The 22,797-nt window shown below is 41.4% G+C and overlaps 3 protein-coding genes across 6 annotated transcripts; 1 reads left to right on the top strand and 2 right to left on the bottom strand.

Moving 5' to 3' along the window:
* Nucleotides 1-2,828: 2,828 nt before the first annotated feature.
* LOC103636353 (uncharacterized) lies at nucleotides 2,829-4,105 on the bottom strand. The gene is made up of 4 exons (XM_020542719.2): nucleotides 3,948-4,105; nucleotides 3,754-3,879; nucleotides 3,262-3,639; nucleotides 2,829-3,165 (listed from the first exon to the last, which is right to left on the bottom strand). The coding sequence occupies exons 1-4, from the start codon at nucleotides 4,089-4,091 to the stop codon at nucleotides 3,052-3,054; spliced, it is 762 nt and encodes a 253-aa protein (XP_020398308.1). The 5' UTR covers nucleotides 4,092-4,105; the 3' UTR covers nucleotides 2,829-3,051.
* A 1,595-nt stretch (nucleotides 4,106-5,700) lies between these two features.
* LOC103636351 (uncharacterized) lies at nucleotides 5,701-7,018 on the bottom strand. The gene is made up of 3 exons (XM_020543214.1): nucleotides 6,717-7,018; nucleotides 5,995-6,615; nucleotides 5,701-5,859 (listed from the first exon to the last, which is right to left on the bottom strand). The coding sequence occupies exons 1-3, from the start codon at nucleotides 7,005-7,007 to the stop codon at nucleotides 5,701-5,703; spliced, it is 1,071 nt and encodes a 356-aa protein (XP_020398803.1). The 5' UTR covers nucleotides 7,008-7,018.
* A 2,150-nt stretch (nucleotides 7,019-9,168) lies between these two features.
* Nucleotides 9,169-21,254, top strand: LOC100276021 (uncharacterized). 4 transcript variants are annotated; one of them, XR_556725.3, is made up of 16 exons: nucleotides 9,169-9,573; nucleotides 9,675-9,789; nucleotides 10,059-10,170; nucleotides 11,485-11,529; nucleotides 11,626-11,693; nucleotides 11,881-11,935; nucleotides 12,010-12,089; nucleotides 12,221-12,304; nucleotides 13,314-13,427; nucleotides 13,702-13,796; nucleotides 15,922-16,039; nucleotides 16,125-16,255; nucleotides 16,408-16,561; nucleotides 16,681-16,760; nucleotides 20,373-20,597; nucleotides 20,802-21,254. XR_556725.3 is itself a non-coding variant. In NM_001149912.2 (15 exons), exons 1-15 carry the CDS (start codon nucleotides 9,290-9,292, stop codon nucleotides 20,452-20,454), a joined length of 1,641 nt encoding a protein of 546 aa, NP_001143384.2. In that variant the 5' UTR covers nucleotides 9,248-9,289; the 3' UTR covers nucleotides 20,455-20,606. The 4 variants fall into 4 exon arrangements, 1 of the variants encoding a protein (NP_001143384.2); XR_556724.3 differs by having other exon boundaries at nucleotides 13,678-13,796; XR_002263932.2 differs by lacking the exon at nucleotides 20,802-21,254 and adding an exon at nucleotides 18,667-19,805 and having other exon boundaries at nucleotides 13,678-13,796; nucleotides 20,373-20,456.
* The last annotated feature ends 1,543 nt before the right edge of the window (nucleotides 21,255-22,797 follow it).

The raw sequence follows: 22,797 nt of genomic DNA, 5'->3' as shown, positions 1-22,797 counted from the left end.
ATGTTTGTTGGTTCAAATCACCACCTCCATTGCATTATATTTGCTTTCGCATTGTTGGGGGATGAAACTGTTGATACATTTGAATGGGTATTCAACGCCTTCAAAACATGCATGGGAACCGAAGGGCCACGAGTGATGCTGACAGGTACGACTGATAATAATGAATTAAATGTATATACATCAAATATGGCTTAAATTAGATATTATTTTCTTTATATAACATGGAATAAGATTCGTACAATTTTGTCATATATGTTTGCAGATCAAGATCCTGCAATGCCAGTAGCCCTCGAGAGGGTTTTCCCACACACAATACATCGTTTATGTCTATGGCATGTGCAAAATAGGTATATGCCTTTTCTAAACGAGTTGTATGCAAGATTTGAGGAAATGGACTTTAAGACACGGTTTCAATCTATAATACATCATCCTTTGACTGAGTTGGAGTTTGAGACTGCATGGTCAATGCTACTTGATGATTTTGATCTGCACGATAACAGTACTCTGGATAAGCTGTATGGAATACGTAAGGATTGGGTGCCTGCTTTTTTCAAAAATCATTATTGTGGTCTAATGTTGTCTACACAGCGTAGCGAAAGCATGAACAGGCTTGTCAAAAGTGCACATGTCGATGCAAATACTCCGCTTCATCAATTCGCCAAGCAAATGATGAAACTTCTACACAGTAGAAAGATGAAAGAGTCAAAAGAAGCAGTGGGAAGCATGGTGAGGATAAAATTGTTATGTCGTATATTGATACCTTAATATAAGTGTAAACTAATTTGCATTATATATGCCACAGGGTCAAAAGGAAACGAACACGCTATACATGTTTGAGATAAGGGTTGCAAGAGCATACACAAGGGCTGTGATGTGTAGATTCCAGGAATCTTTGAAATATGCAACCGCATTCAAGATAATGCACGACGAAGAAGGGGGTGCAAATGATTGGGTAGTGCAACATACAACTAGATCGAATAAAATTGTTTGGGGACAGCACCAATTCAAAGTCACAGCTGATGAAGATGCAGGAAAGTATACTTGTGAATGCAAACATTGGGAACATACAGGTATGGAGTACTAAATAGTAAATATATACATTGAAAACATATGAACAAAATCTTATGATCGTTATTGTTTTATAGGGCTATTCTGTGTACATGTACTACGCGCGTTTATGCATCTTCAGATTGACCGGATACCGAAAGAATATATTTTACAAAGATACACCACCTCTGCGAGGCAAGATGTTCCGTTTTCAAGAGATGATAGGAATTTGAAGGGGAAGGATGGAGAAACTAAGTCATATAGACAGAAGATGTTGCTTAAAAAGGCAATGAAAGTAGTGCATCATGCTAGTTTATCCAAAGCAGGAAATGATAGAGCCCTAACAGTAATGGATGAGCTTCTCGAAGTACTATCGCGTTTGGAAACAGATATAGACGTTGAGGAAACTTGTGGAACTAGTGGAGGAGATGGTATACAGGTATGTAATGTTTTAATATGTATGTTGTAACATATTATTAATCATATTATATTGATGAGGTGTGAAACAATAAAATCTCAGGACGATGATGAAGGCAATAGAGACAACGAAAAAGATGGTGAATTTGACGAAAGGAATAACAAGGTTTGGATCGTACTGTTGTGAATGTTTATTTGTAAATGATGTATATTGATCTTTCATCCAAATTTTCAGGAAATTCAAGACGTATCTAATATACTTGGACAAGGTGTGGCCAATAATCAAATACATATACCAATACGTCCATTAGAAGAGGTAATATCTTTAACAACTATACTGATTTGCAGTTATACATATACATGATTTATACGTTTGAGTTATTGGGTTATGATTGAGCTTAACATAATGTGTTGTCAATTACAGGTTAATTTGCATGATCACGCAATTATGAATGTTAGTGGTGTCAGTGAACAAAATGATCATGCCAGAAAGGTAATAATGGTATAATACTGTATGTTGGACTACATAATATTATATGCTGAGAAGTATTTACTTTTGAATTGCAGAAACTGGAATTTGCAGTCGATGGGATAAGCTTGGCAAGACCAAATAACTCAAAACCCAAAGGAAGAACAATAAAGGGGAGTGAAGAAAGGGTTATTAAATTGGGAGCAAAAGGTACAAAAAAATGACCAGGAAATGTCAGAAGTGTGGAATTGCTGATGGTCACAACAGTAGGACATGTTTGTCAATGGAGGAAAATAGACAAAGGTCGGCAAGCCTTGCTGGACGTAAGAGAGGACGACCTCCAGGATCTAGGAACAAGGGTGGCAGTAAAGCTCCTGATTGGAATGAGACAACAACATCAAAATAACACGCAAATGATTTCGATAGTAGTGAGTCAGACAGTGATTAGACTGTTGTATGAGATACGATTAATTTGTTTTGTACAATAAACCTTGCTTGTTTGGCAACTGATTTATATAGAGGTGGATATTGAAATCTAATAAATGGTGCGTATATTGCTTAATAATGTTGCGTAACTGGAACTACAAAACATCGTAGATAACTTGTGGGATGATCGGATTGTAAACTATATACCAGTACTGTTGATAACGACAGCAGTGAGTCAGGCGCGCGAGTAGTCTGTTGTAACTGATACGAATAAACTAAGATATAAAGTTGTTGAAATCTGATAAATAGAGCGTATATTGCTTACTAATGTTGCATAATTTGAAGTAGGAAACATCGTATATAGCCTGGATGATACTCGCATATGAACAGATGGAAATATTAAAGAATGAGGTATACATATAACATCTTCATAACATAAAAACAGATCATATTTAAAGCACACAGAAGGGAAAACATCTGATGTTCACATATTCGCAACATAACCATAAGTATCCAGCCAACTAAAGTTCACAGAAACATCCTGGGTAACACCCCTAAGACAAAGTAGCATGACAATTGTTCTGAAACAGCAGATATAAGGAAGCTTCCTACAATTGTTAACTAACAATAATGGCCAAAATACCACAGTACGGTACATTGCCCACACCATTGCTTAGTTCTGACATAGTTCACTAATTGCGCGCAAACATAAATCTCTGGATATCTAATGGAAGTGGCAACGCCTTGTTGATGCGATGGAATGTGAGTTGATGAAGGGCATGAGCACGTAGGTCTCGGGAATTGTCCTGCAATAAAAGCATAGCGCGCATTAGACACGTCTATAGCTAACATATACAGCTGATGGCAACCGGATTATAGAAACAGTTAGCACAGTCACTTACTGGTTGATTGAAAGAAGATATGACACCTGCATTGTGATCATAAGACTTCATGTAACTCATTACAAAAAATCCACAGTCATTTGACGCTGTCCTCATTGTTGGGCAGTTAGATGGCATATCCAATGGAAAATTACCAAACTTAGGAAATTCTGCGTTGGGGCAAACGTGTTGTAACGCTTTGCTCAACCTACTCATTATCACCCTAGCCCATGGGAATTTCCTGCCACCTAAATAAATTGGATCATAATGATAGTCCTTCCATTCGGTGCCACCAAGTTGTATACCATAGGGATTCGAATCTAAAATGTGTATAACCCGATGGTGTAGATTGATCACATACAGTGTCCAATGACCCCTGCTAAGCATAGGTACCATTATCTGTTGATGAGAAAAGTAAATATAGGTTACATGTTGCTGTTATAATTTCAAGATAATTAAAATGTATAGTTAATGAGCTGATGAAACTGGGAACAAAATGTTAATGGGACTTACCGACTTGCATTTATCCAGATTCACCAAAGCAGGCAATGTGTTGTGCAAGCAATTCTGTAAGACATTTTGATCAAACGGCTGAGGATTCTTGCTGTGACGTTCCTGTTCTTCAAAATTTAACAGAGCCTATAAAGAAAATAGAGTGTGTAAGTATATTATGTGTATAGTTACAATAACTGTGAAGAAGAACCTACCCCAACGTTGACATCAAGTATTAATCTGTTAGATGTCAGAGTTCGACGATGATTTTTAGAATCATCACGAACACACTCAATGAAACACTGCATGAAGACATTCTCAAGACATTTGTCCTCCGCGAAAGATTCATAAATATCCATACAGTTTGCACTGTATTCACCGTAATCAATAACAACCATGTATGGTGAACAAAGTTATAGATTCTTATTACATAAATGAACCAAACTTATAAATACGTTATTCGTAATTTGGGTAGCATGTACCTGCTTTGGTCAATGTCCTTGGAACAAATTAAATCCCACAGAGAACGAATACACTCTTGCTCTGTAAGGGGTGGATCAGATCCAGAGTTTGTAGTACCTTTGAGTGTATCAACCTGAAATGCAACATGGTTGTAAGTGGTTGAACATTAAAAAATTCAGTTTAATATCATAATAAGCATTATGTAATATGTATGTTATCATACTGACATGAGGAGTTGGGGTCTGGTCAAAAACTGGCCCACTGTCATTGTGTTCCATTTCCTCTGTTGCCATTTCACCTCTCTACACAAATGTATATAATTAGTATAACTGTGTTGTATGTATAGTAAAATGTAATTATAACATGAGACATGGACTGCTAACAAACATTTTTTTTCCGGTGTCACGTCAAATTTGGGCAAGCAGGTGCAAGCTGATGTGGTTTGAGGTGTGATATTTGTGTTCCTCAAACTTATGTTTCGAACATCAAAACAGAAATCCTGTTGACAAAAAAGTGTGGTTCGCATACTGCTAAAAAGAAGTATGCATACATGTACGTATAATGAGTAAAAATAGTATTGTCGTTGGACAAATTACCTGTTGATCTGAAACCACATCCGATTCGTCGGGAAACGTCTCAAGGACTCTACGGATATGCTGTTGTCTTTCGTGAATTTCTTCAAACTGAGTACCACCCAGTTGGGTCTCAAGCTGCGAAGCTTGGGATGGCATATCGGGTGTGGGCTGGGTGGCATCAACAGTGTGTCGTTGTACACAATTATATTGAAAATAATATATGTCAAAACTTGCATTATAAATCAAATGTTGCTGTGTATACTTGACAAAAACATAAGCTGTTAACTGTACTTATAACAAAAAACGTATGCACATGTCGAAAGATAAAATGTTCTGAATAAGGAATACCTGCTGAATCAGCCGAATTCCCTGGTTGATGTGGCTCATCAGTCTCGTTTCCAAATTTTCAGACTCGGCACGTAGTACCTCGTCTATCAATTCTATAAACTTGTCTGCTATGTCGTATTGCTTCTCAATAATCTTGTCAATGCTGTCTTTTATGGCTACGCATGACTTGTCAACCTCCAAGTCATATGCAGCAAGAATATCTGTGAATTTAGATCGATGACGATGTGGGAGATCGTTGATCTTACTTGACATCATCTCTTTGATAGATGGAAGTTTGATGTTAAAAGTTGGCCGAGGCATGGGACCAGGGCGCGGTGCATCAAAAATATTGGTCCTGCACTCCGGCTGGTTGTTCAGCAAAAATTAATAAGAATCCATGTCCACCTTCCTATTCTATTTGTTCCATAAATAATCATAAACAATGTATATAATACATCATAAACTTGCCTCAGATTGGCGATCAATCTTAGGTCCAACTGCATAGCATGTCTCCGTCGAGCTTCGGAACTAGAAATAAAATTGTAGTGACTGTGAGTAACCAACTGTGTAACTGTGCATAACCCACTGTGAAAATATGAATAACTTACTTCACAGTGTCCGAAAGATTCAGCCCCATGGCGACCTTCCTCTTGTCAGCTTTGGTCAAAGCTTTTATGCTATTCTTATCAAAAAATTTAATGCGAGGTGTGCCACTCTTATTATGGGGGGCAGCGGCTGTATGCAGGTGATCCAAGTAATACAACTACATAAAAAGAATTACAATGTTCAATAGCTATGTAAGTAGACATAACCAACATCGTAAAACATGTTACATAACTACCAAAAGTTAGCAACCAAAAATGAAATAAATGTGCATACGGAAAAACACTATACTTACAAGGACAACAATGGAGCATCCATATATAGTCGTGGAGACATTTGTGGTGATTCGGTTTTGCCACTTCTTGGCAGCTTCACATAGATCGTTAAAAATCAACTGGCACCAGTCGATCTCATGGAAACGGTGCATTTCTTCTGTGAGAAGCACCTCATGATATGTGATGCCCCAGCTAGCAGTTGGAAACAGCAAACAGTTGAATAGAATGAGGAAGAAACATCTGATTGAAAGGTCATCATCCTCGCCTTTCCTTAAACGATCCTGTAGAAATGCCACATTGAACTCATCTTTGGCCACACCAAGCTCTGCCCTCAAGTTGCTTGCTGCAACTGCTTCATCAATACCCAAAGGTTTACCACCGCCATGATTTGGCACGCCAAGAATAAGATGAACAATGTCCTTTGTGATCTTGAGTTCCTTTCTTGGACCAGGACGTATTGTCATATCCTTGGGGTCTAGCTTGTCCATCAACCATTGGAGGTGTGATCTACTGCACAGCGCATCTACTGTCATATCAAGAATGGAAGAGAAACCTTTACGTCTTATAGCCTCACGTTGTCTTTCATTCAAAATGTTAATGCTTGCAATGACATCTTGAGGGTTGCACCTCACATTAAGCCTCTGTTAAACAATATACAACATGAAATAATTTTGTTATTATGAAAAAAATAATCAGAACATTACAAATATGAAATTGTTTGTAGGGTATGCATAACATTAACCTGTCGGGGTAGCTCCTCATGTTTAATCCTCTTTGTCACGACTTTTCTTAACACTCTTGTGTGGCTTTCAGAAACATTACGCTTCTTCAGAGCTGGCATGAAGTCATCTTCATCAGAATCAATCTGAACTGTTTCATTGGTCACATTTTGACTGTCAGCATTTGGAGGATTTTCAACTTCTGGACATGGATTAGGCTGTTCTGCAGAGGGAATGTCAACACTGAAGCACTCCTGGCTTGACTGGATTGTTATACGCTTGGGGTTATTTGGAGGACGGTCGACTTGCTTCATTTTTTTAAATTAAAAGCTGCATACATAATATACAATGTTGTAAAAAATAAAATGTTATATATGCATATGTATTTATGGTGTGGTATGATTGAATCAATGAACCTAATTGTTTTAAATACCAAACTTAAAACATCTGAATATACTGTTCTCTATTTACATTTGCATACACATACTGAACTGTTTCAATTATTAGGAAAAACTGAATATATTTCAATAAAAACAGCCCTTGCTGTGACCAAATAATGCGTTAGCTGTAATGCTCTGAAATACATTAATGTATGCACTAAACAGATATGAAATTTTAAATAAAAAATATACTCTACGAATAACAACTAGTTGACTGCTCATTTACTAAACACATTTGCATAAAAAATCTGAATATGATTGAGCAAAACAAAACTTGCTATAACCAAGCTATATTGTCTGTGACCTAGTGTAATAAATAATGTCTGTTTTGTAATAATAAAAAACTGTATATGATTCAATAAAACATGTACTGAACTGTTCAAAAATAAGTGAATAATAGACCTTGCTGTAACCAAATAATGTATTAGCTGTAATCATCTGAAATACATAAATGTATGCACTAAACAGATATGAAATTCTATATAAAACATATACTCTATGAAAAACAACTAGTTGGCTGATCATTTACTAAACACAGATGCATACATATTCTGACCTGATATACCAGCATAACAAACTGAATATGTTGCATACAGATGCATACATGAAACACAGTAGCATATATGTTCTGTCCTGTTATACGTTCATAAAAATCTGAATATGTTGCATACCATTGCATACAGTTGCAAACATAAAACACAATTTGCCTACAAACTGATATGTTTGAGCAGAACAAAACTTGCTATAAACAATCTGTATTAACTGTGAACTAGTTTAATAAATAATGTCTGTTTTAAAATAATAAAAAACTGGATATGATCCAATAAAACAATACATGCTGTCACACAATGTATTAACTATAACAATAATGGAATAAATAAGTGTATGCAGTCACAAAAACAACTAGATGACCACCCAATTACCAATTGAACATAATATGATGCAAAAAACTTTAACTAATGTGCATAAACATGTAACCTAATGTGCATAACCAACTGTGTACATGTGCGTAACCGACTGTGTAAGTGTGCGTAACCAACTGTGTAAATGTGCGTAAATGTAATACAACAACTGCATAACTAATTTCAACCCTAGCCGTGATCCACACAATGCAAAATGAACAAAAAACAACTAGTTTGTTGACGGTCGAACTCGATCCAATGAAATGCGCGCGAGCTAGGGTTGGGAAGAACAGACCGAAAATGTTTGGGGATGGACTACCAATTGGAGCGGTACCCGTTGACGGCGGCGAATGTTGAGGATGGCGGAGAGCGTGGAAGCAGTCGGGTCGGCGGAGAGCGAAGGAGCAGAAGCGTCGCCGGAGAATGTAGGGTTTTCGCCGGTCGCCGGACGCAGCGGGGCGAATATTGGAGCGAGGATTGGGGACACCGAGGACGCGCCGCTCAAATGTCGTTTGCGACTGGATCGACAGCGAGCGGCGAGGGGTTGGAAGAGTCGTCGGAAAGGGGAGCGGAGTCGCCGGGGATGGAAGAATCGCCGGAGAATCCCGGAGTCGTGGCGGGGTTGGGGTTTTGCGGTTATGGAAACTGAGCCGGGAGCAAAGGAGCTAATCGCGGGATGCACGTCGGTATTTATATGGAAACCGAAAGGTCAGTCGGCTGTGAATGCACGTGCGTTCATATTTGGCTGGGGCTTCCTCTAGCTAAATAGAGCCCAGGGCTCTAAATACATATAGTGTATATATATATATATATCGACCGCTATAGCTGGTTATTTAAAACCTTTGAAGACTCAAACAAGGCGACATCAACCGTAATTATATATACACTACTAGCAAACAACAATAAAATGGCGTGGTGCCGTGGTGCTGGAGTGCGTTCTGTCAGTGTCACCTCATGTCATGGCTCATGTTGGGAGCCGGCAACTCGAAGACTCAGGATTGCTGGGCTGTATCTCGCCGAAGAAGACCGGTTTGGGCCCTCAGCCCATTGAAAATAACCTCTGCTCCAAGCCTCCAATACCCAGCAAGAATATGCATATAAAATAACTTCGTCAATCTTAAAAAAGATGGTTTGTAGTAAATATCTGGAGTCTGTCGTTCCCTCCTTAATCCTTATCCCCTCCCCACGTTTCCCTCTTCACTTCCCGGTTCCCGCCTGCATACGGTACAGTGGTACACCCACCGCCGGTGAGCCATGCCTCCCCCGGCGGGGCTGCCCCCCTGGCCGACGCCGTCCACCACGCGCCTCGCGACCCCGACCCCGACGCGGCCTCCTCCTCGCACCACCCACGTTCGGCCGCCGCCTCCACCTTACACTCGCGTCCGCCTTCCTCCGCCTCCGCCTGCTACGACGCCACTGCCGCCCCGCCTGGAGCCCGCTGCGCCAAAACCAGCGGCCGTCGCCACACTCCTGCCTCCCTCCACTGCCTCTGCAGCGTCTTCTTCGTCCACCTGCCTCGACTGCGTCCATTTTGGCAAGTGCGTCTCGCGCTCCGCCGAAACCCGCACACAGACTCACAGAGAGAGGGGGAGTTCTCGTGCGTGTGATCGAACTAATTTTATGTTCGACCAATTCGTAGGTGCTCAGGGTGCACGCACGAGGTGGACCTCGACAAGCCGCCGGTGCTGCAGGAGGTGGCGAATTTCTTCAAGGGACACGGGGTCGGAGATTTCACCTTCAGCAGGGGCAGGCTGGTACGTGCACCCTATCTAACTGTGTAGTTTCTAAAAATTCTAGCTGCATCCCGTCCTAGTTCCTTTAAAGTTATATACGCTGTTTGGGCGTTTTGTTATACTCTGCCTCAATTTCGTGGTTAGGTTAGTCGATGTGTAGTTTATAATTTACTAGTACATTACTGTTAGAACCTCTAATTTTGAAGCTAACGTTTCGTCCAACCATCCATGCTTGTATTTGTGTATTATCTGACCAACTACCTTGCTAAATGTGACACATGCGTTTTCAGTCCCAATGGCGGTGCCGAGCAAAGCTAGCTGTTCGTGGAACACCAGAGAACCCGTTGATTGGTTTATACCAGGAAGGGACGCATGCTGTTATAGATATTCCAGAGTGCAGAGGTTAGCTGATGATTTATTTTATCATGAATTCTAAGTATTTATGTAAGGAACTCGTCAAAATTCGTGTCACTTCTGGTATGCTGTGATAAAAAGGCTATCGATGTGTTATAGGAGATATGATGTTACACATATATAGACAATGATAGCGTAGGGTTTATAGAAACAGAGCCAACCAACATAGATCCTTGCCTAATAGAGATCGATCTATCTATTGATGGAGATCCTTGCCTAACAGGGATTGATCTATCTATTAATGGAGATCCTTGCCTAACAGAGATCGACCTATCTATTCTAGTGAGCGAACCGGCCAAGAGTGGAAGAGGGCCAGTTCGCAAACTGCACGTACAGTAACAGGCTTTAAAACTGGATTGAACATCTCATCATAGTCAACTCCAGGGCGCTGAGTGAAGCTCCGGAGAAACAACGACCCATGTACCTATCCAGAGAACCATCCACCTTTTGCTTATGGGTCCAAACTCACTTGCCAGTCACCACACTGTCGCCTAGGGGACGAGGAACCAAGTCCCAAGTATGGTTGCAAGTAGGGTGTGATACTCTTTCTCCATAGTTTGACGCTAGCGAGGATTGCGAGAGCACTACGGTTAGAAGACAACACGGGAGAGACTGACAAAGAGAATGTCGTGGGGGAGGACAAGACGGTCTACGGGACGAAGAACCCCAATGGCCCATTGAGCGTTGAGTCCATAGGGTGGACGTGGCAAGTGTCACGATGAAGAAGGGGGGGATGATACACCTTCGGCTCGGCCCAGGAGTGGGGCGGTGCACTCGCCCGTGCATGTTGTTGATAGACGTGCACAAGGTCAACGTAGCTAGGAGATGCCGACGTCGATAAGGGCACTGTGGAGGTCCCCGGTGGCGAGGGTGGGGTCGAAGTCAGGGCCGCTGGGGCTACTAGTGGCCCGACGGAGCACACGCGATCTGATACAGGGCGGCAGGGCAGGTCGAAGGAGGTCTGGATGAACAGGGGCGACGCGGGGGTACCATTGGCGGGTGCAGCGCGGGTGAACCCGCTGGTAAAAAACAGATGTGGCTGACTAGAGGGAGTCATGGGGTCAGGCTCAAGGATAAAGTTCAACTCGGGGAGGAAGTTGGTGGTGAACCGGCCAAGAACGGGAGAGGGCCAGTGAGAGAACTTCACGGAAAATCCTTGCCTAATAGAGATTGATCTATCTATCCTAGCCATATAGCAGGATTCTAACGTGCTACATTTTTATGAATCCTTGTTTCCAAACAGGACCATAGTATGGTAACTGCAATTTATAATCCTTGTTTCTTCTTTCACCTTTTTTTCAGCTCATCACCCAAGCATTAATGCTGCTGTTAAGTTGTTAAGGCAAGGTATGTTTCTGTTGTTGCTTTATGCTTTGCTTCAATGGGTGTGCAGAAGTATTGTCTTCGATCTGATCAGTGAAGCCTAATATATTGGATTTGTAGGTATAACTGAGCTAAGTATTCAGCCATTTGATGAAGATGCTGGAGCTGGTGAACTCAGATATGTTCAGGTAATTGTTAGTTTTCTTAAAGTAACACATAACCACTTGAATGGAACTTTATATTTTTCTAGGGACAGCATGTACACTTGACAGTGTCAAGTGAGAATGTGAATCTTCTAATAGAGAGTGCAGATACCTATCGCATGTAGTGCTTCCCTGCTGCCATGAAATTTATTTGTTTTGCCATGTCCTTCAGATGGCCGTGACAACATATAACACATCTATTCCGGTTGATAAAAGATACGAGCAAGGTTAGCCTTATTACTCAACTGTTCATGTGATGATCCCCATGATCAAAGTGATAGAAAATCTCAGTGCCATGCAGGGAAAGTTCAAGTTTCATTGGTTTGGAATTCAAGAGACGAGCGCTCCCAGAACGCAGAGAAGCTGACTTCAATAATAGAAGTAAGTTGTTGAAACTGAGGTTCTGCAACAATGGAGTACTTCTCACCTTTCTGTTAGAACTTTGTCCCAACACATTCCACTGCTTTGCACGCTGTATCACTAAATCATTGTGAATATACCTTTTGTGACAGTACTTGTGGACAAATGGTGGGCCAAAAAGTAGTGTCCATCTCATTCATTCTATATGGGCCAATTTTCAGACATCAACCAGCAACGTAAGCTATCCATATCATAGTTTTTTGTGATGTAAACCATGTCTATACTTATATTGTTTCTTGTAAAAAATACACAACTCATTGGCATTATCATAGTTGGAGAATGAACCCCCTTAACCCTAACTAGGGTAGGGACTGGTATATATTGATAGATGATGGGCCTGTCCCGTTACACAAGGGTGTGACAGTAGTTACAAGGGGCTAACCCCAAAACCCTAAGCGGGTACTCTAACAATCATTACAGCTACTGTAAATAGTTGTAGTTTTGTGTAAAGGAATTAAGACAATAAAACATACTGTGATGCTGAGATTCTGTTTCGAGCTACTGGCATAGCGATTACCAGGTTTGCAGATGAAGTTAGGACTAGTCAATAATCCATATAGACATGTGGTAACCACTGCACGTGTCAGCAGATGAACAGATTCAGGCCTTGTTGCCCCCACATATAAGCAGCAATGCTGTATCTCGTGCTTCCGCTGGAGTAGGTTCGTGTCCTTGGGTGAAGGTGCACTGGGCTGGAGCTGGTGTTGCAGGTGTACCAAGATCACTTTTCTTTGTCATATATAGGATAACTACATTCTACTTCACATGTATGCAAACGGTACTTTCTCCAATCCGAAATTCAAGTCCATCTAGGTTTGTCCAAAGTCACACTTTTAACTCTGACTAGCAATATCTACACAAAATGTACTATCTTAAATGAAAAGAGTTATTATAATGAAAAAAAATCATAATGAATTTAGTAATGTCAAACTTGTGTTGACAATCTATATAGATGGTTAAAGTTATAATATTTTGACTTTCGATAAACTTAGATGGACTTGTATTTCTGATCGGAAGATGAATGATGTACGTGTACGGCCATGTCGTTCTTCCTTGTCATTATTACTTTTAACTGTTTGTGTTGGTCAAAGATAAGCTACCAGATCTGTTGAGCAACCAACTCCAAACTATCTTGTAAGGAACATGTTTTTATTTCTTTCCTTATAACAATGTGTCGTTTTGCAGATAATTTTTGGGCATAAATGGAGACATCTTAAGGGGGAGAGGGACATGTGGGAGCGTTATGGGGGAGTTGATATTTCTCTGGATCCTTGTAGCTTTGGCCAGGCTAATACTCTGGTATGTGCACTTAAATTACCCATACTCATGTACAATTTCACCAAATATACCGTGCTAAATTTCAAGAAAAAAATCTTGACAATTCAATTGGCTGCAAGCTACTCGATACCCCCGAGTACATGTGCCACCTGTTTTGTTGCGTGCTCGAGCAAGGATCTAAAATGTGTTTGAAGCTAGTGTATTTAGTGTTAGCTATCTCATGTAATTTTTCTCGTACCATTTCCTTGCTATCACACTGTTTTTTTTGCAGTCATTTAACTCTTTGTTGCATAAGCTGAACAAGTATGTACCACGTAGTTCAACAGTTGTTGATTTGTACTCTGGGGCTGGTGTTATTGGCCTATCAGTTGCTGCTTCAAGGAAATGTAGGTGAGCAGATAAATGCATGCTAAGAGGATGTTATTTTTCACATATGCTGGTGAGGACAGATGCAATAGATTTGCATACTAAAAGATCTACAACCCGATGCAGTATCTTAATGCATGCATTGATTCTAAGAGCTTTTGCTTCAATATGGTCTCTTGGTTGAAATCTTTTGACATGGTGTTATATATATTTGTAGATAGGGGTAGTAACAGATCACGATTCAAATGTTCCTTCACGATTCGTTTGAGCCATTAATTAATTTTAGTTCAACAATGAATAGAAATAGAGTCTTATCCTAATATGATCCGATCCTTAAATTTTATAGTGTAAAATTTAGAGCATATTACCACCCCTAGTTGTAGACTGCTAAGCAAGCCAATACCAGCACTGATATCGTAGGCCTTTCCCAGACTAGATTTGCAAAAGGCTGGGATGAAAAGGGCAAAGCCTAGAGCCCAAGTCTTGGTCCTGTCCTATGTGATTTGGCCCTAAGCGACCTTTTTTTTTTTGGTTCAGCTGTAAGCACGGAACAAACTAATTTTAGTTTTGAAAAAAGTCTATATAACCTCCTCACCTTTAAAAGTCAGTCTACTTCACACTCTCACCTTCAAAATCAGTTGTCTAACCCCTCAACTTTACAAAACCGGGCGAATAACCCCCTGAACAATTTTAGTGTGTGGTTTTGCTGATGTGGCATTGCCACCATCGCTCTAGCTACTGCTGGTGGTGCGTTGGCTACTGACATAGCATTGTCACTGTGGCACTAGTTTTGTCTATTTCAGTCCTGTGGTCTAACAACATCCAAAATTTATATATTTTGGACACAAGTTGGCAATCAAATATTATATTTTCCCTAATTTTTCTGGACTTTTTAAAGCTTCGGCTTAATTACAAAAAAAACTACATGAAAAGAGCTTAATCTTTTTATCCTAGATTTATTTCTTATCTTCTGAGGCTCAAACTTCAATAGATGGAACTAATACTTTTCTCGAACACGCAGGAGAGTTACACATCATTATAGATGTAACTAATACTATTACTAAACTACTGAAATGTTGGTTGATTTTATTAAGCAAGTTAAGTGAGGTTTCTTTTAATTACTAACTAAATCAATTTTACATTTGTTTTTCTAGAAACTCGTAGCGAATAGTAATAAAACGTCTCTAGTTTTTATACAACCCTGCCCTCAGCTAAAATAACTTACACAAGTATTATTAGAATTTTCTGGGGACTTTAAATGTGGACCCTTATAAAGTCTTAAGAAACATTTGTGTAAGTTATGAGTTCATATTTGAAGTCCTCAGAAAATTCTAAAAATATTCATGTAAGTTATTTAAACTGAGAGAAGGGTTGTGTAAAAATTGAAAATTGTTTTATTACTGTTTGCTAAGTGTTTCTAAAAAATGTAAAATTGATTTAGTTAGTAATTAGACGAAATGTTGCTTAACTTGATTTAGAAGAAAGGTCACTTAACTTAATAAAATCAAGCAAAATATTAATAGTTTAGTAGTATTGTTATTTACCTCTAATAATTTTTTTAGCCTCATAAGATAAGAGTTGAATCTAGGTAACAAGATTAAGCTCTTTTCATGTAGTTTTTATTTTTAGTAATTAAACTGTTGTTCTGAAAAATAAAAAATAGGGCAAATATAATATATAATTATCAACTTGTGTGCAAAATTATATAAATTTTGGATAATGCTAGATCATAGAACTGCAATGACACCACTCACAAAAACAGCCCAAGAGATTATTTGTCTAGTTTTGTAAAACGGAGGGGATTAAACTAGTTTTGAAGGTGAGGGGGTGAAGTAGACTACCCTCTAAGGACTTGTTTGGTTAGGCCGATCCAGAAGGAGATTGGAGCGATTTAATCCCCTACAATCCCTTTCTGGATCGGCCTAACCGAACAAGTCCTAAAGGTGAGGGGGTTATGTAGAATTTTTCCTTTAGTTTTCCTAAGAAATATTTGTGGAAAGATCTGGTATTTATAAAAAAATCTTATGGACTTCATGCTGCAGCTTGGTGCTGTCCATATCCAACTGGACATGCCTACTTTTGGCATATTATCTTAAGGTTGCATGCTTGCCTATCCAGCTATTTTTCATGAAAATTATTCTACTTCCAGGTCTGTGAAATGTATCGAGATTAACAAACAGTCAAAGATGTCTTTTGAGACATCAGCAAGCCGACTTCCAGCGAACCTGGGTTGCACCATTACTTGGCACAATACCGATGCTTCAGTTGTAAGCAATCAGTTTTGTGTTTATACTGTGGTTATATCTTATTTTGGCTTTCACTGGAATATGCAATTCTGTGTCCTGGTACCAGGAACCTTCGCACTGGCTTGAAGGGTCAAGTGTTGTTATTGTGGATCCACCAAGGAAAGGATTGCACCCATCTGTTATCAGCGCTTTACAGAAAGTTGCTTTGTCTGAGCGCAAGGCATACAAGGCTAAAAGGTGTAGCTTATAGTATTATATTGTTTCTGTACTTCCCTGCTTTTATTTCCAGTAATAAGATATGTCTGTGCTGTTGTTTTTTTTTCTTCTCTTTCTGAATTCCTTCTTGTGGTAACCTTGTTATTAATAATATATTCATTTTCTGAACACAGTTCGCTTGCAAAGGTTAAGGATGAGAAGAGACCATGGATCTTACGGGCAAGGGAGGCTGCAGTTCATGTTGATAATACAACAACTGAAGAGGGCAATGAAACGTGGCCTGAAACTCTCATATACATTAGCTGTGGATGGGAAAGTTTTAAGAGGGTACTGAATGCTTAAGTTTCATTAAGACCCAGAACCTCATTTATGCAGCCGCCAATCTTTTATCCTTTGGAACTCAGTCTTGTAACGGGTTCTGATATATGTAATCATTTCTTGTGCAGGACTGCAAAAGCTTGATATCCAGCAAGGCCTGGCAGTTGGAAAATGCTCATGCTTTTAACTTCTTCCCTGGCACAGATAGGTAACTGTTTCTGCTCCTTGACTAGAATGTATCAAGGCATATTTGACTAAAAAGTATTGTCGGTGTTTGGACTCGTGGTCCTAACCAACTAGTAAAGTGATGCCGCGTGTCCCGGATCCAGATGGTGATGCGAGTTGACACAAGCGATTTATTCTGGTTCGGGCAATGCAACGCCCTACTTCGAGCAGAGGGAGGATGAAGCTTATATTGCTCGCACCGAATTGCCTGTAGTAAGGGTTACAAGCTGTGCGGGAGAGGAGAATGCCCCAAGTCCCGGAATATGATTGAGGCAAGTTCCAATATCGAATGTAGGAAAAGACTGCCAAGTGTTCGCCTGCCCCCTAGAGGAGCCATGGACTACCTTATTTATACGCATAAGGGGAGCGTGACCTTGTAGAAGGGGCTGCCTTCCTACTGTGGGGAGTGTATTCATGTCCTGTGGACAACATGGCCTTATACTTCATTGTTGACTTTGAGCCTACTTGTTTCCCGCTCAGAACCGAGGCCGAGGGCTCGGTCGCGTACCCGGGTGACCTCCGTCACAGATATAGAGGTCAGAACCAGGCTCGGGCGAGGCGGAGATCCGTCCGAGGTCGCGACCGAGCCCGTCCTAAGATTCGTTGACGCTTGCCACAGTTCGAAGGAGTGACCCTTCACAGGATTAGCGGGGGAGCAGGTAGCCGAGGTCGAGCTCGGGCGAGACGGAGTTATGTCTGTGGGCGAGCTCTACGTCGGGCGAGGCGGAGTTTGCGTCCGAGGGCTGGTCCGTTTTTTTGTCGTATTACATGTCCCGTCAGAGGCTGGCAGACGGCGTGCGTGTACAGCGGCGCGTGTGTAATCATATTGGTGAATCTTTGACAAGACCATGGTCTTGTTACCACTGTACACCTGCAACCCTGTGCAGGGTAGGTGCGCGCATTAAATGAGGTTGTTCCCTGGTGACCTTCGGGAGACTTGCCATGGGTCTTGTCCCTTTCGCCCGAGATGGGCTCGAGCGAGGCGGACATAGCTTCTCAGGTGTAGGGGATCCTCGGTCGGGACGGAGATCTGCTCGCATTTACGCCCTGTCCGAGATCGGGCTCAGGCAAAGCGAAGTTTTGGGCAGACCCTCGAGGGTGACTTCGGGCGAGGCGGAGTTCTTGATTCTCGGTCCTCGGAGGACGTACTTTGAGGGTGTCCGCTTTAAGCGCATTTTTTGTTGTTGTAGTTTGGTACCTCTGTTTACAAATCGTCCGACTAATCGCGATTAATCGCGATTAGTCGGGCTGGTCGCCTGTAAGCGGTCGACCAGAGGGACGACGCGATCAGGTTTCCTGGTCGTCCTAATCGTCGCTTAATCGTCCAAATCGGTCGATTAGTCGTCCGATTAGCTAGGTTCTGGTCGACCAGTGCGCGTGGGCTAAATGTGGCTGTGCTATTGGGCTTCACCGTTTTTTTGGCCCAGTAGCCGCATCGTGCATACATCTGTTGGCGCCCTAAACCCTAAATCCTCCCTGTGCCTGCGCCCCTCTCAAGTTTCTGTCCGGCGGCTGCTGCTCTAGCCTCCAGTCTCCACCATCCACCATCGCCGGCGGCTGCCCCTCTCAAGGTCGTCCCTGCCCCCTGCTCATCTACAAGGAACAAGATGAGCTCGTCATCCGAAGGTCATCCCTGCTCCCCTCCTTCCCCCTTGTCTGCGCTCTGCACTCTGCAGTTTTACATTCTGCGCAGCACGACAGTTTTGCCAGGAATCTGCATTCTGCGCAGTCTGCCCTGGCCCTGCTCATCTAGTGTTCTATACCTCTATGTTCTACTGCCTTACTTCAATAGTACTTAGCTTCATCTCTGCCAACCAGTTTCCATCAGCCCAGCAGCAGCATATCTAGTGCCTAGTATTGACTTGACCTCTATCTGTTGACATGTTCAGAGTTTCATGCTGCCGGTGGACGAAGAGGTGCTAATGTTGAGGTCTTATTCCCCGGGTCCAATGTGGTTGGTAGTGGCAGTGCAACTGCAAGTGATTCTGTTCCTCCCGTGACCTCAAATGTTGATAGCACAGGCCCTGCTTCGGCATTATCAGCTGCTGCAGACTCAAAAAGCCTTGCTGAAAAGGCTATTGCAGCACTCCCTCCTGAGCTTAGTGCACAAGCAACTGACCCAAAAAGAAAGGCAAGGTCACAGGACCCAGGATGGAAGTTTGGGTGGTGGCCAGACACAACGAAGAAGGATTTTGTTCAGTGTATTTTCTGTTCGAAGATTGTTCCTTCCGGAATCAAAAGGTTCAAGCAGCATCTTGCCGGTGGGTTTGGTGACACCATGAAGTGTGCTAGAGTACCAGAACTGGTTTCAAAGGAAATGCACATGTATCTAAAAAGGAACATGAGACTTGTGATTACTGCTAATACTGAAGAAGGTGAAGAGGGAGAAGAGCGAGATGATGAAGGTCCTGAACCAAGTTCTGGGACAAAAAACAAGCAAACAAAAAAGAAAATTGCCCAAGCTGCCATGTCCTCATTTCTTGTATCTGCTCCTCCAAAACCAAGTACCCAGAAGGCAAGCAAATCAGTGAGTGCCATGCTCTGCAAGACTCCAGAAGAAGTAGTTGCAGAGAGGCATAAAAACAAAACTTCTCAGTCCACCCTTGAGCACTGCACAAAGAAAGGGACACAAGCACAGCAAATTGTTGACGACCATGTAGCTGATTTTCTGTATGAGAACAAGATTCCATTGAATGTCGTAAACTCAAGAAGTTGGGAGATTATGTTGGAGTCTATTGGTCAGTACGGTCCTGGATATCATGGCCCATCGTATCATGAGGCTAGAGTACCTTGGCTTGAAAGGGCAGTGAAGAGAACATCGACATTGAGAGATAAGCACGAAGAGGCTTGGAAGGAATATGGTTGCTCAATTATGTCAGATGGGTGGACCGACACAAGACAACGTCATTTGATCAACTTCCTTGCCAACAGTCCAGCAGGGACATACTTCCTAGGTTCTGTTGATGCATCAAGTGAGGTAGCAAATGCCAATATGTTGGCAGATCTGTTGGAGAAGCAAATAATGAAGGTGGGCAAAGAACTTCCAATTTAATTTCAGTTCTATATGGCTTATATGCCTAGAAATACATATATACATATATATATATGGCTTATATGCCTAGGAATATACATAGGACGACTAGGGACGACCAGAGGCCGACCAAAACCGATTAGTCGGCCGATTAGTCGCCCTAATCGCGATTAGGCGCCTGGTCGGTCCTGTCGGTCGACTAGCTGGTCGCCCGACTTGAAATCAGTGTTTGGTACCCCTAATTATCATCCCCGACAAGTACCAATGCATATTTGACTAAAAAGTACCAAGGCATATTTTACTGCAACAAATGTCATTATACATTTCTCCAAGTTATGTTGCAAGAATAGAAATTAGCTTCAACTTCAAAATTACTATGATTGTCCTAATTGGCAGTTGTTTTGTGTCATTACATACTTGAGTTTTTTTAGTAAAATTGATCATTCATTTGTGTTGTACTCTGAATTTTTTTAAAGAAGTTTGCCCTTGGTTACCGAACCAATCTATTTTATGATGTGTATATTGTCTACTTTGAATTGTACTAAATGAAGTTTGTTAATGCAGCATTGAAATTCTGGCTATCTTCAAACGGGAATCAGAAGCTGGTCAAAAGAAAAAGAAGAAAGCAAAAAAGAAGGCTAAGTAGATTAACAAAAGGCTGATCCACCTTGCGGATTTTGTATTTTTGTGAATCTTAGGCATTGATCCAGAACTTCAGAATGAGTGCTCATGTCTGTTATGAGGAATTTTGCATCGTCCGAACCAATCAAGTGACCAATATGACACAGGGTAATTACAGAAACTTTCTCAGCTAGACCAAGTTTTTGCCTGCACAGGAAATTATATCATAGATCAGCAACTTCAGTTCTGTAGTATGAAATAAAAATAAACAGAAAACACGCATATTTCAATGGTTAGACGACTCTTCTGATATGCTTCGTGGACCCTTTTATTCTACTGATGAATCTTCAACTTTTCATCTTCTATTTCTAGTCACTCAAAATGTAGCCGTCCAAAAGCGTCGGCTCGGAATGAAAGGGTCTTTTTTGCTAATCATACCGGGGACTTGGTTTTGCGTACCACCCGTGGTGACATTGTGACAGGCAAGTGGGTGTTTGCACACAAGCTGCACGCCGATGGCTCTTTCCACCGATACAAGTCTCGTTAGATCCTTGGCGGGTCAGTGGCTTGGAGTTAACTATGATAACACTTTCAGTCCTACGGTGAAGTTAGCCACTATGTGCACTGTTCTATCTATGGCTCTATCTGGTTTTGGCTTGTCTATCAATTGGACGTCAAGAACGTCTTCCTTCGTGGCACTCTGACTGAGATAATGTATTGCAACCAGCAGATCGTTTTTGTAGATTCAGCTCATTTGAACATTGTATGCAAACTCAACAAGTCATTGTATGATCTGAAGCATGCACCTTGAGTTTGGTATGGTCACTTTGCTTCCTTTGTCTCGCTGGACTTTGATGAGGCTAAGTCAGAACTCATCGTTGTTTATCTATCGCCAGTGGTGACACTATGTGTCTACTTCTGTACGTCGATAACATTGTCCTCACGGCCTCTAGTCCCGCCCTTGTAACGCACTATCTCAGCCTTGCAGCGGGAGTTTGCTATGAAGGGTCTGAATTAGCTTCACTATTTCTTGGGCATTATAGTTAGGGGTGGTAATGTATCGTGATCTAAATGTTTCTTCATAAAATGTTGGGCTCTAAGTAAATTTTAGTTTAAAATGAATAAAAATATAGTCCGCTCCTAATCCGATCTGATCCTTCAATCTTATAGTGTAAAATTTAGAGTTCATTGTCACCTCTAAGTATAGTTGAGCACCTGTCTCGCAACATGTTCCTCCGTGAATGTACACTCTGGATAACCTTGAGCGGGCTAGCATCGCTAATTGCAAGCCTTGCTCCACCTGAGTGGATACACCTTCCAAGGTCTCCTCTGACGATGGCGCCTCTGTTAGTGACCCCACTGCTTATAGGAGTCTCATTGGCGCTCTTGAATACCCCATCTTCACCAGTCTAGATATCCCATATACCATTGAACAAGTGTGCTTATATATGCATGATCCACGGGAGCTACACCTCACCATTATGAAGTAGATTCTTCGGTACCTCCAGAGCACCCTCGACTACAACCTTCTCCAATGTTCCTTGTCGTCTACTTCGTTTCATTTCATACACCAACACTAATTAGATGGGTTGACTAAATACGCGTAGGTCTACCTTTGACTATACTGTGTTCCTGGGTGGCAGCCTTGTATCCTGGTCATCGAAGCGACAACTTGTCGTCTCCTGCTCGAGTGTCGTGGCTAACAATATGATTGAGACGTGCTAGCTTCGGCAGCGACTAATGGAGCTTCATAATCCCCTCACTAGGAGCACCCTCGTCTACTGTGGCAATGTAAACTTCGTGTACCTCTCCACCAACCATGTCTAGCAACTAGCGGACGAAGCATATCTAGATCGACCTCTCCACTTCATTCGTGAGTGTATCACCATTGATAATGTTTGAGTCCATGTTTCGATGAACCAACATCTTCACTAAAGGTCTTTCTACGTTGATGTTCTCGGAGTTTCGGTCCAGTCCCAACATATGTCATCGCTAGAGTTTTAACTGCAGGTGTGCTGTTGTACTACCCTGACTGCCACTACAGGCATCCCTCATCTGAATAATGGAAATATACTTTTCCAATAATATAACCTGACTGCCACTATAGGCATCCCTCATCTGAATAATGGAAATATACTTTTTAAGTAATATGATAAGAGTGGAGATCTGCACACCAGAATATAACAAGAAACAAGATTCACACCAGGAAGCAGAGCACTACTTTTAAATGGAGATATAATTCTCTTCTAATCGTTATTTAAATCAGTTCGTCAGTTAGCATTTTAGATGTTTAGCTGATTGAGAGTTATTCTTTTTGGAGAAGCTTAGCCCGTTATTAGAGCTTGTTTATTTTACTCTCAATCCATAT

This window comes from Zea mays, chromosome 8 (assembly GCF_902167145.1).
Source record: "Zea mays cultivar B73 chromosome 8, Zm-B73-REFERENCE-NAM-5.0, whole genome shotgun sequence".
NCBI lineage: Eukaryota > Viridiplantae > Streptophyta > Magnoliopsida > Poales > Poaceae > Zea > Zea mays.
This window is presented reverse-complemented; position numbering and strand designations above follow the sequence as displayed.